General features: G+C 39.9%; 1 protein-coding gene across 1 annotated transcript in view; it reads left to right on the top strand.

Annotated features, from left to right (window-relative positions):
* Positions 1–243: 243 nt before the first annotated feature.
* LOC131349510 (cadherin-23-like) overlaps positions 244–14,187 on the top strand; it is a 57,567-nt gene continuing 43,623 nt past the window's right edge. Inside the window, exon 1 of the mRNA XM_058385266.1 lies at positions 244–522. Within this exon, the coding sequence (XP_058241249.1) occupies positions 244–522 (279 nt within the window). The remainder of the gene's footprint in view (positions 523–14,187) is intronic.

Raw genomic sequence — 14,187 nt, 5'->3', positions numbered from 1 at the left:
CTTTAATATGCCGTATACGTAGCACTTGGTAAGAGTGCCTCTTATATCTACTTTTGCTAACCAAATATATGACACAACAGCGGACCTAATGAACGAACTAGCAGCTCTCCAGTTCATGTAGCATCATTTATTTCCGTCTACGCTAACTACAAAGTAATCTTTTCGTAAGCGTTCAATCTTGTATATCTCTTTTTTTCTGGTAAAAAGTTGCAGCGCTCGTATTAAATGGAATCATTCGTTATCATGACAGTGTACAAGAGCAAGCGCCATCATTACCGTATCAGCAATATAGACATATTAATTATTGATGCTAAAGAGCTGTTCTTGATTTTAATGTTTTCCGTAATTGTGATTTCCAACCAGCTGTATGCCAACGAATCTGTAGCGGAGCATGTGGGCTTCGCTCGGGTCTTCATCGATCTGCTCAACGAGAACGACAACAGGCCTGTATTCAGTCAAGCGCTGTATAACATCAGCTTACTGGAGAGCACGGCAACTGGAACCTCACTACTGAGGATACAAGTGAGCATACACACACACACCAATACACACACACACTCACACACACCAATACACTCAGGTGCCTTACGTAGGACATACTGTACAGTACAGTACGCAGTTTTCTTGTTTTGGACGTGATCTTTTATCTGAGTGTAAGCCCAGTGTTCACTCTCCTCCTAATTGTATAAAGCACTGTGACCAATAAAACAAGAACACCATGGACAGGATTGACCAATTTCTACCACTCAACACCAATAAAAGAGGTGAGAAAGAGTCAGGATTTGAAGAGAACCAGGGCAGTATCACTAGCACTCATGATTTAGTGGTTTTCCTTTGGTTTAACATACTGTTCAATGCTTCAGTAAATGAGTAACTGCAGTGAGGCCACACTGAGGTTTATTATCGCACTGAATAACATCCACTCACACTCACACATACTGTTTATTCACATTCCTGTTCCTGTTACAAATTTGGATTTTTCTGACGATGATTGAAAATTCATGCTTCATGCTCTTTTTTTTTTACACACTGCATGACTTAGTGGTAAAAATCATATGAATATCTACTCTTTGTCTTTCTCTCTGCCTTCAAACTCTGTTGTATCTTACAGCATCTGTATTTTTTTGTTCAGTAACCCTTACAGCAAAAACAAAACAACAAATTAGAAAACGAAATAACAAATCAGAAAACAAAATAAGAAATCTGAAAACAAACAAACAAACAAACAAACAAACAAACAAAAAACACCAAATTTGAAAACAAAATAACAAAAATCAGAAAACAAAATAACAAATCAGAAACAAAAACAATCAGAAAACAAAAAAAACCAAATCTAAATCTGAAATAAAAAAAAATTAGAAAACAAAATTAAAAAAATCAGAAAACAAAATAAAAAAATCCAACAACAAAATAACAAATCCCAAAAAAAATAAAATAAACAAATCCGGAAACAAAATAACAAATCAGAAAACAAAAAAAAACAAATCCGAAAACAAAATTAAAAAATCAGAAACTGAAAAAAGTCTGAAAACAAAATGACAAATCCTAAAGCAAAACAGGGAGGATTTTTGCCATAACCAATGCATAACAAGGCGAGATACATGTGTCAAAATATATATATATATATATATATATATATATATATATATATATATATATATATATATATATATATATATATATATATATATCTCCTACTTACATATCTACACACACCTGCTTTTGACAGAATCCTCAAGTATGAGTGTATATAGCAATGAATATCATAAATAATAAATATTGAAGAATTCTTAGCTGGGATCTATAAGACGTCTGCTGCTAAGTTGAAAGTAGGACACAGGGGTTATACTTTTTTTCTCGAAATCTTTCTAAAGTCCTGGAATTTGTGTCATTAGCCCCTGCTCAGTAAGGTCACTTTTTAATAACTGTTACCATAAATAATGTAAAATGGCAACACGTCCAGCGCAGGTGCTCATAACTCTTAACTTTTTATTCTGTCCTTAATTCACTCACTTGTCCTCAGTACAGTAAGTGCCATAGAAATCCATATAGATCAGTAAAAAGCATTGGGTCATTTTCAACAGTATCACTGACCTTGTGATGGAGAAAAATTAACACTGAATAGGATCTTAAATCATCCACTACTCTTTTTAAATCTCTTTAACACTTAGTATATGTGTATTTGCTTTGATTGTGTCAGTGTGAAGAAGTCCTAAGGACAAAGACCAAATGTTTTGGGACAGAAGATAACTTTTATCTGAGCTCAAGTGCCAAGCAACTCATCATAAAGCACAGCATTAGTATAAAAGCTAAATCCAAGAACATCTGCTATATTTCCCTGAAAGTGCATTGCTATACCCTGACCATGTCTTTTATTGCATGAAGCCTCAACCTCAGTACTTGAGTGTTTGTTTTTTGTTTTGTTTGTTTGACTCAGTCATACAGGTCTTCAGGATATTTTCCAGGAAGTCCACTCAGGTGCCTCTACTAATGATACTCCACTCCTTTGTTCCCTTCACTGACCCACATTATGATAGATTTGAAGCCCTGATGCTTGCCTAAAAATACAAAGATGGACCAGCGCCAATCTACAGCACTGTACCTCAGCTAGCAAAACCTGCAAGACACAAAGTCTAGCATTAAGACTCTTATACTAAGACTAAGACTGGCCCAGACTGTCTTCACAAAAAAACTCATGTATAGTAACATATGTAACTCAACGAGGACTTTATACTCTTCCTCCAGTTGGTCCTGACTAAAATTTCTAATTCCAATAACTTTTCTTAACACTTTCTCTCTCTGTTGGTACATCAATATATTCACCTTTAACCAAACTAAATGTATACGTGAAAGAAAGCTTTGGTCTTTGTAAGCAAACTTCTCTGAGTTCTCTTATTATAAATGTTCAGTGTAACCTTGGCATACAAATTTAATTTGTCCTGGAGGCAAGTTCTTAAGGTGCAAATTTGTATTGTGAAATTAATTTTCCCATAAGAAATAATGTAAATGCAGTTAATCTGTTCCAGCCGCCCAAAAATATGAGCAATATCATCAATGTGAAGCGTATAAAAACTGTACGGCTGCTTATAAAGAACTGACCCAAGCCAAGCAGTCCATGTCAAGGCTCCTCACAGGAAGTCGTGCCACCAAGCTTGGGCTAAAAATAGAACAGAGCACCCATGCCACCAATCTGTCAACAAAAAAATGCCTGAAAAATCATGTAGCTTTATGCCGAAGGCAATGTTGGTGTTTTGAGTTGAATCTTTCGAAACAGCTTTCGCTGACAGGAAAATTGTAAAATTTGCTTGGCTTCACTTGGCTTTTCACTGAGGCACACAAGCTTTGACCAGTCTTCCAGACGTACAAGCCACTTAGCCGGCATTTGGTTTGATTTGTTTGTATACTGAAAATGCTTTGTATGCCGAAGAATATTTCTTGCAAAATTTACATTCTTAAGGTGCAAATTCGTAAGGGAGGGCATTCATATGCTGAGGTTCCACTGTGTGTTTATATTGCCGTAGTAATGTATCATAATATTGATGTGTTTGTATGAACTTGCTACATATTGTACAGATATTTACGTTTATGATAACTTCACCCTATCAGCACCGCATAACTGCTTTTCGGGTCTCTTTCATTCAATGCTCTCTGCTCTTTCATGCATCTTTATCACTTCCTACTTAATTCCAAGCACCACCTGTAAAAAGTTTAATGCCTGGTTTTTAAACAGCTGATTGATTCTTATTGTTTCCTTTATATTCCATAGTGGCCTCCATCAGTCGATCGTGATCGCTTAAGAATTAAACGGGCAATATAGTAATTCTGCTCTATAACGTCCAAGTGTATTCAGCAAGGAGAATTAGGGTTGATTTGCAGCAGAGTTGGTGAACCACTTCAAATCACTCTCAATGGAAAAGCAGGCAGATGCAGAGCCAGAGTGTAAATAATAAATGAGATCTGTGGTAATGTCATGTTCCCCCCTCTAATGGGCAACTCATATTCATTCTGAGATCTTCATGCACTATATCTATATACATGCCTATATTGAGACGGTTCAGTCACGTTATGAGCAATGCACTCATTCTGCTGGTGAGACCCTGTACTGAGAGACAGTCTTTCTAAGAGTCATCATGGTTATGGATCTGTGCTGGTGACCAGTGAGTGTAAGCCCTGGAGCGTTGGTCTGGTTTCACTTGATTCTACAGAACCCCAGTGCATTTAAATGGTGGTCGAAAAGTGGAAAACAAAAGAACAAATCCAAAAACAAAACAACAAATCCGAAAACTAAATAACAAATTAGACAACAAAACAACAAATTAGAAAACAAAACAATATATCTAAAAATAATTCATAAACAAAATAACAATTCAGAAAACAAAACAACAAAATAAAAAAAACAAACAGACAAAATAGAAAATAAAAACAAATTAGAAAACAAGATAATAAATCAGAAAACAAAAGAACAAATCTGTAAAAAGAACAACAAATCAGAAAAAAAAACAAAAAAACAAATCGGAAAATAATAGCAAAAACAAAACAACAAATCAGAAAACAAAATAAATCAGAGAACACAACGATAATTCAGACAAACTGGAAAAGGTAGGTATAGTTTTTGAATGGAATTATTACCGCTGATTGGACGAGACATCTGTCACTCAAGATATAGAAGAAGTAGGAAATTGTATATCTAACTTTATTTCTTGTACATGTGTGGAAATCTGTGTTAATTTTATTTTGTTTTTGTTATTTGTTTTTTTTGTTTGTTATTTTGTTTTGCATATCTCGGCGTTCATCTTTCCTCATCACATGTAACTAAGGCACCTCACCTCCTCTGTAACCCACCACATTCCCCTATACTCCATGTTACACGTGTGATATTGGAAACTACTGATATAATCATCGGCTAAAACGCACACGTAGTGTTACATCCGAGTACGAATACAAGTCGCGTTCACGTTCACAAGAATCGTGACACAGTTCCATTGCAACCGAACTCACACCAGCTCCTACATGTGTTCTCGGGTTTGATACCTTGCTGCTCTTCCTGGATCCTCATATTACCAATTTTTCAAGCAAACCTGTGCTGCGTTTCAGACTAACCCGCCATTGTGACCTCCTTAGAAATGTAATTGTAGGACTTTTCACCCAGCTCTCTACACATTCCTAACAACTTGGTAATGGGTCAGTTGTCCCCACCCCTTTCTTCACATCATATTATAAGTTAATGGCACCACTTCTTCTTAACAGGAAGAAGGAATTTTCACACTGATAGTCTAACATGCAGCAGCATTACTCTTATCATGGGTTATTATTATTGTGTGTGTGTGTGTGTGTGTTCAGAGTAGTTTTGACACTTGTAGTTATCTGAGATTTGTGCACTGTGCTTATCATAAAAGGTGCATGTGCATCGTGCTTGTTTTGAATTATTTCAGACCAAACATCCATACTAAATACTGCATTCTACTGCAAAACTCCACAGCAGAACAAATAAGTAAATATTTGTGCTCAGACTGGTCAATTTTCCCCAGTTCTTCCATTAAGCAAGGTAGTACACATTGTTTTTTTTTTTTTTTTTTTATTTATCCTTGTTACGATCTGGACTCCTCGGATCCGACAGCCGAGTCTCATTAGCGCTTAACAATGTTTAATTACTGTTGTTTCCTAATAATCTGCTGTTCTAATTGCTTTCCCATTTAGCCCACAGCCTGCTTAGCATCTTAGCCACTCGTTAATAAAGTCTTTCTTTATGTTATTAATCAACTGACGTCGACGTCTGATCCGGTAGCTGAGACCCGATTTCGCTCAGGGGAGAAGATCATAAAACAGCGGTGCTTTTATGACTGACATAAAACTGCTGCTGTTTTACAGGGTTGTGGACATTGAGTATGGTGTTAAACCACGTAAGATGACCTTTAATTTGAAGGCTTGTTAATGGCTTTATATGGAGGACGACTCACCTCTGGGTTACTACTGTCTCTGAATACAGCATGGAAGATGGAGACAAATTAACATCCATTTATCCCCCACACAGAGGTTAACTCTACTGAGTAGTATGTCACAATATTATGCTACCTCTGGCATTTAGTATGGAGGCACCGAGGCTTTTACTCTCCATATAGCATGTATAATATATTAATTTGTCCTTGTTCTTTCTCTTAGGTCAGTTTAGAATAGGAAAGTTTTCCCTTAAAATTTATTAGACATTTTTTTGTTGTTTTTTTTAGACATTCCATAATTAACAAATCCAGCTGCATATAATTAAAAATCTCAATTAATTATTCAGATTTTTTGCCTTAAAGCATTTTATTCAGTAAATAACACAAACTGACATTACCTCATTTCAACACACATGAGTTTAAAGGGTTCAAACCTGTAATCAATTTAGTTTTTTTTTTGTACACAAATTTGGTCCATTTTTGACAGTAATACTGAGTAATGTGTTCTAGGTGTCACAGAGTTAATGAGGTATTCATACACTATATAAAAATTTGCCTAAATGACAGATGCTGAATGAGAACTGATATAGTGTCCAATCTACCACTTGAGTAACCATGAATGCAGTTGGATAAAACAGGGCATAGTAATCAACACCACATCTTTAATTTCAAGCACCGAGACACAGCGATGGTCTGAAGACAATGTGAAATTTGGTCTTGTCTGTGAGATGACTTGTTTGATAGAGTGAATCATGTAGCATCCAGACGTCATCATAGTTAAGAGAAGAAGTTACTTCCTTAAGGATTTCTACTTAAAAACTTAATCTGATGGAGAAACATTAAGGGTTCCTCAAGAAGGAGGAGTGAGTAGACTTTTACAGGTTCTATGAAGTTTCAATTCACATGTGCATAATAAATAGTCACGTGGAACCTTGGCATACGAATGCTGTCCTTATGAATTTTTTCGCCTTAAGAATTGAAATTTTGCAAGAAATTTGCATCAGCATTTTTAGCAGAAGAACCGAACCAAAGCCGGCTAGTTGTGCATACGTCCGGGAAACATTAAAACCTTGTTTGCGTCAGTGGAAAGCCACGCAAAGCCAACTGTAGAGAGTTTACAAATTTTACAATTTGTCAGCGAAAGCTCTTTTGATAGAATCAAACCCACGATACCAACGTTGCCTTCGGCATGCGCTCAAAAGCTAGGTGATTTTTCTGGTGTTTTTTTATTGACAGATTGGTGGCGTGGGTGGTCTGTTCTATTTTTAGCCCAAGCTTGGTGGCATGACTTCCTGTGAGGGCTCTTGGAATGCTTGCTTGGGTCAGTTCTTTGTAAGCAGCCATACATTGTACATACGCTTCGTACTGGTCATATTGGTCATATTTTTGGGTGGCTGGAACGCATTATCTGCATTTACATTATTTCTTCGTTTCACAATGCAGATTTCCATCTTAAGAACTCGCCTCCAGAACGAATTAAATTCTTATGCCGAGGTTCCACTGTCTATGTAGTGTAGTATAGTGATGCACTTTTAAGCTCAATATAAAGCTTTATACTTTGTCATCTCCAGTAAGTCCGTTCTGGGAAAACCGAGCATGAAGACATCCAGGATTGTATTCCTGTCCACTGCAGTGCAGCACAAAGTTGAGAGTTCATTTGAGATTTCTACAGTAATCTTATACAAACATCCCCTTGGTTCAACTTGACCCAAGCATCACATTGACTTCCTGTTGTTTTCAGACTTATTCTAATAAACCTAGGACACGGTTCAAATAAAGGGCGATGTCAAGATCCGTGCTGCACACCATCTTTGGCTTAATAAGGCCCTCGAACTCTGTTTACCTCTAGCTCACGGTGGTGCAGTGTTGAATTGAAAACGTAGCCTGCTTTTGAAATGCCGCACACGTCGTGGCACGCGCTCAGATTTATGAGCACTCGTTATGCCTGCTTAAGCCACATTTTGTTTGTGATTCTTCTCGCTGTGTTCAACCGCACAACACTACACGGTTTTAAATATTTACAGATCGTTATTACGGATAACATTAACATGTAGCAGAGACCGAGCCATATGCTTGCACTCACACTCATAAGCATGTCACACACACACACACACTTCTGTGCTAATATGTGCTAATATGTAAATGGAGCTGCTCATACACAGGAAGTGCAAAAGCTTTGTTTAGCTAGATCTTTCTCTAATCCTAATGGAGAGAAGGTGGGGAAATTATGAGCTCTGACACAAGACATACGCCATTTGTGCATTTGTGTTTGTGTTCATCACTGATAACATTGCTGATCATTATAAATATTTATAGTCATTTACATGTGATTGTGTGTGTGTGTCTATACATGTGTGTAAGTGTGTCTGGCTCTCCCGAGGATGCAGAACCTCCGATCTGCTCATATCTCCTAAATTGCACAGTTTTTTTCCCCCTCACTCTCTGGACTTGAGTTTGTTTGCATTCATCCATCTCTTATCACCTTCCTTCGCTTTTTCACTTTCTCTTTCCCTTCTATCCATTATATTGCTAATGGGTTTCTGTCCCTGTGTGTGTGTATCTGTTGGAATCTTTGTTTGTAAGGTGTTGGTTGTGTTTGCCGTATTTTGTGTGTGTGTGTGTCTGTGTGTGTGTATGTATGTGTGTGGCGTCTGGGATTGGAGTGTGAGCTTTCTGTTCATTCATCTACTTCAGTTTATTTCAGCAATCCTGTGTGTGTATGTATTAATGTTATATAAAACTATGAATACTGGATATATAAATGAAGCATGATGTTACGGACACGCCCACTCTTCATGTATGGTGATTGAATTGATTATTAATGTATTATGAATTATTTTAACAGGTAAAGCCATGCTTCGGCAAGCATCAAAATATCTCTCAAGTGTGCTTGAGGCAGATTCTAGATATTTTACGATGCTAATAATGGGAAGTAGTTAATGTCTGTAATGTTTGCTCGATAAAACGCTTATAAAAATATAAAGTCTGCTCTTTTTCATACCGTAATCTCGCCTGCCTCGTATTCCATATTTTGCTGTCTGTAGCAGAACGGAATATTCGTCCGAGTTACGACAATCTGTCTTATCCTAAACATTTCTTGGCATCTTTATTTTACTACCCCCCCCATCACTTTGTTTCACTCATTTCCTTATCACTGACTCACAGTCTGTAAAAACGCTGATCTCTCACCCACTAACGTCTGTGCGCGTGAATGTGGGCGTTTATGTGTGTGTTTGTGATTAGGTCTGAGCTTGTAGGTCAGTTAGAGTGTGTGTGTGCGTGTGTGTGTGTGTGTGTGTTTGAGTTTTTCCTAAATGCACTAATAGGTTTAGTCAGTAAACAGCCTGGGGTGAGACATGTCCTTCCTGTACAATGATGTTTTGATCACACTTTAAAATAAAAAAAGAAACATAATATTCCTTTTGATTTTTGAGCCAATTCTCTGTCTGTTCATTTCAAATGACCACTGATGAGTTTCATGCCAGCTCAAGCTTAATCTTTTGGCTCGGATACAAAAAAAAATAATTTATAGTATTCTCAATGTCAAATTCAGCCCCAATCTCAAATTCTACCCCGATCTTATATTCTACCCCACCCTTTTATGCTTCCCCTACCAAATCAGCCTCAAACAGCTTTTACAATTTTCTTAATCTCAATTTCTACCCCAATCTCAAATTCTAACCTAATCTATAATTCAACCCCAAGATCAAATTTCAATCCCAATCTCAAACTTCAAGATTCAAGATTCAAGAAGCTTTTATTGTCATTTCAACCACATACAGCTGGCGCAGTACATAGTGAAATGAAACAACGTTTCTCCGGGACCTGGTGCTACATAAACATACAACAACAAGTTCAACACCAAACAACAAACAACACCACAGAGCTAGGACAGAAGTTTGTCTTAGCCATGTAAAGTGCACAGTGTGCAGCTAGGTGCAAACAGAGCATAGACAAGACAGTGCAAAAAAGACAATAAATACAATAAAGACAACACAAAAGAACACAGGACACTTAGCGCTGAAAAAGAAATAAAAGAATGTGTACTGGAATGTAAGTGAAATAAAATAGATAAAGTGAAATGATGTAAAAAAAAAGTATTGTGCAAAAATATTGTGCAAAAATACACAGCAGCGGTTGAGGTAGTGCAAATAGGATAAACATAAATACAATTATAGCAGCCGATGACAGGTAGAGGTAGTGCAGTAAGTAATGAACAGTATAAATTATGTGTGTGTGTGTGTGCGTCCACACAGTCAAGAGAGAGTGTGTGTATCTGTGTGTGAGAGACAGAGAGTTAATATACAGTTCAGTCCTGAGTGAGAGAGTGTGTGTGTGTGAGAGAGTGTAGAACAGTTCAGTCCTGAGTGAGAGTTTGTGTGAGAGTGTAGAACAGTTCAGTCCCGGGTGTTGAGGAGCCTAATGGCTTGAGGAAAGAAACTGTTACACAGTCTGGTTGTGAGGGCCCGAATGCTCCGGTACCTCTTTCCAGATGGCAAGAGGGTGAAGAGTGTGTGTGAGGGTTTTGTGGGGTCAGCCACAATGCTGTTGGCTTTGCGGATGCAGCGTGCGGTGTAAATGTCTGTGATAGAGGGGAGAGAGACTCCGATGATCTTCTCAGCTGTCCTCACTATCCGCTGAAGGGTCTTGCGATCCGAGACGGTGCAGTTCCCAAATCAGGCAGTGATGCAGCTGCTCAGGACGCTCTCGATGGTCCCTCTGTAGAACACAGTCAGGATGGGGGAAGGGAGATGGGCTTTACTCAGCCTCCTCAGGAAGTAGAGGCGCTGCTGGGCTTTCTTGGTGATGGAGCTGGTGTTGAGTGACCAGGTGAAGTTCTCGGCCAGATGGACACTAAGGAATTTGATGCTCTTGACGATCTCCACAGAGGAGCCATCGATGGACAGCGGAGAATGGTCACACTGTGCTCTCCTGAAGTCAACAACCATCTCTTTGGTCTTGTCGACGTTCAGGGAGAGGTTGTTGGCTCTGCACCAGGCTGTTAGATGTTGCACCTCCTCTCTGTATGCTGACTCGTCGTTCTTGCTGATGAGACATCGGCGAACTTGACGATGTGGTTGGAGCTGTGCATTGCTGCACAGTCGTGAGTCAGCAGAGTGAACAGCAATGGATTGAGCACACAGCCCTGAGGTGCTCCAGTGCTCAGTGTGGTGGTGCTGGAGATACTGCTCCTGATCCGGACTGACTGAGGTCTCCCAGTCAGGAAATCCAGGATCCAGTTGCAGAGAGAGGTGTTCAGGCCCAGGAGACTCAGCTTCTTAATCAGCTGCTGAGGGATGATTGTGTTGAATGCTGAACTGAAATCTATGAACAGCATTCAAACGTAGGAGTCTTTGCAGTCCAGGTGTGTGAGGGCCAGATGCAGGGTTGTGGTGATGGCGTCTTCCGTGGAACGGTTAGGACGATACACAAACTGCAAGGGGTCCAGCAAGGGTGGTAGCTGTGACTTGATGTGCCTCATGACGAGCCTCTCGAAGCATTTCATCTCGATTGGTGTGAGTGCAATGGGACGGTAGTCATTGAGGCAGGAAACCGTGGACTTCTTTGGCACAGGGATGATGGTCGTTGTCTTGAGGCATGTAGGGATGATGGAGCTGCTCAGCGAGATGTTGAAGATGTCAGTGAAGACATCTGCTAGCTGCTCCGCACACTCCCTGAGAACTCTGCCAGGAATGTTGTCTGGTCCAGCGGACTTCCGTGGGTTAACTCTGTATAGAGTTCTCTTCACGTCAGCCGTGGTGAGACAAAGCACTGGGTCATTAGGAGGAGGGATGGTCTTCCTCGCTGTTGTGTTGTTCTGTGCCTCAAACCGAGCGTAGAAGTCGTTCAGCGCATCTGGAAGGGAGGCGTCACTGTCACAGGCAGGTGAAGTTGTCCTGTAGTTGGTGATCGCCTGAATGCCCTGCCACATGCGCAGTCTCTGCTGTTCTGGAAGTGGCCGTGGATTCTCTGGGCGTGTGCACACTTCGCCTCTCTGATGGCTCGGGACAGTTTGGCCCTTGCTGTTTTTAAGGCCGCCCTGTCCCCCGATCTGAAGGCAGAGTCTCTCGATTTCAGGAGAGCACGCACTTTCGCAGTCATCCACGGCTTCTGGTTGGAGCATGTTGTGATGGTCTTGGAGACAGTCACGTCATCGATGCATTTCCCGATGTAGCTGGTCACTGATGCCGTGTATTCCTCCAAGTCAATAGAGTCGCCGTTGGTTGCAGCCTCCCTAAACATATCCCAGTCAGTGCACTCAAAACAGTCCTGAAGAGCAGAGATGGCTCCTGCTGGCCAGGTTTTAACCTGTTTCAGAACCGGTTTAGAGCGTCTGACGAGTGGTCTGTATGCTGGAATCAACATAACAGAGATGTGGTCTGAGTAGCCGAGGTGGGGGGCGGGGCTCCGCACGATACGCGCCGGGAATGTTTGAATAAACAACATCCAGCTTGTTCGCCCCCTCTACCCCAGACTCTACCCCAATCTTAAATTCTACCCCAATCTCAGATGTCAATCCCTATCTCAATTTCTACCCCAATCTCAAAATTTCATCCCAAATCTGAACTTCTACCCCAAGCTTAAATTCTACCACAGTCGCAAATTTCAACCCCAATCTCAAATTGTACCTCAATATCCAATTCAACCCCACTCTCAAATTTTAAACCCAACATCAAATTCAGCCCCAGCCTCAAATTTAGCCCCAATCTGAAACTCTACCCCAACCTCAAATTCTTCACGTATCTAAAATTCAACCCCAACCTCCAATTTTATGGAATTAAAATTGAACATAAGTTATGGACAAAATCTCACATTAAAACTAAACCACCAGGTTCTTCATCAGGCTTGATTTTCAAATTAAATCGACTTTAGACTCCTCTCCAGTCCACACAAAATCTCAATTCTAACCCATCATCAAATTGTACCCCACTCTCAAATTCAACCCTGACTTACATTTCATCCTTGACATTCATGCCCACCCCAAATCTCATACTTCAACTCAGAATTTAAATCTGTATTGTAAATTTATATCATATTCAATCCTAATCACAGATGATACACTATATTGCCAAAAGTTTTGGGACACCCCTCCAAATCATTGAATTCAGGTGTTGTTTTTCAGTGGTTGGGCTCGGCCCCTTAGTTCCAGTCAAAGGAACTCTTAATGCTTCAGCATACCAAGACATTTTGGACAATCTCATGCTCCCAACTTTGTGGGAACAGTTTGGGGATGACCCCATCCTGTTCCAACATGACTGCGCACCAGTGCGCAAAGCAAGGTCCATAAAGCAGAGACTGCAAGCCAGGCCTTCTTGTCCAACATCAGTACCTGACCTCACAAATGTGCTTCTAGTGGAACGGTCAAAAATTCCCATAAACACATTCCTAACCTTGTGGAAAGCCTTCCCAGAAGAGTTGAAGCTGTTATAGCTGCAAAGGGTGGGACAACTCCATATTACATTCACGTGCATGTAAAGGCAGGCGCCTCAGTTTTGTTCTGGCTCGCAGTCACCGCTCTAATTCATCCCAAAGGTGTTCTATCAGGTTGAGTTCAGGACTCTTTGCAGGCCAGTCAAGTTCCTCCACACCAAACTCATCTATGTCTTTGTGCACGGGTGCACAGTCATGTTGGAACAAAGTTGGGAGCATGAAAGTGGTGTCCCAAAACCTTTGGCAACATAGTGTATGTCTAAGATCTTACCCTTCACTACATTCTAATCCAGAATTGGATTTTTCCCAAAATAAATGTTGGACCAGATCAGGTGATCAGTTTGCTTGAATCGTTATCAAACTTTTCACTGAGTCCTCATACATACCACATGGAAGTCATCCTGAATGAGACCACGCCCCTAAAGCTGATTTATCACAATAACTTATTATCGATTTTGCTGGGATTTAGTGGATAAACTCATTGAGTGTGCACTTCAGAACTTTCCTTCTGAGCCGTTTAGGGAATTGCTTCTCACTCTCCAAAGGTTTGTTGCTAATCTGGTGTAGACTTGCCATCTGCAGAATTCTGCCTTTTCAGCAGGAGACAGAATTGACTAGAGAACTTTAGAGAGACTGAAATCGAGATCGAGTTAGGAAGCAGAAGAGAAATGAGAAAAACTCATGCCATTGTACATGTGTGGATCTATTTTTTCCATAAATTTGCCTGTAAATCATAGTGCAGTTTTATGTTCGTGGCCAGTATGTTGTTTGTGTCTGCAAATAGATAAATTTAGCCATTTTACAGCAAATTGTTTCTTTA

This window comes from Hemibagrus wyckioides, linkage group LG03 (assembly GCF_019097595.1).
Source record: "Hemibagrus wyckioides isolate EC202008001 linkage group LG03, SWU_Hwy_1.0, whole genome shotgun sequence".
Lineage (NCBI taxonomy): Eukaryota > Metazoa > Chordata > Actinopteri > Siluriformes > Bagridae > Hemibagrus > Hemibagrus wyckioides.
Note: the sequence above shows the minus strand (reverse complement) of the source record. Positions and strands in the feature narration are given on the sequence as shown.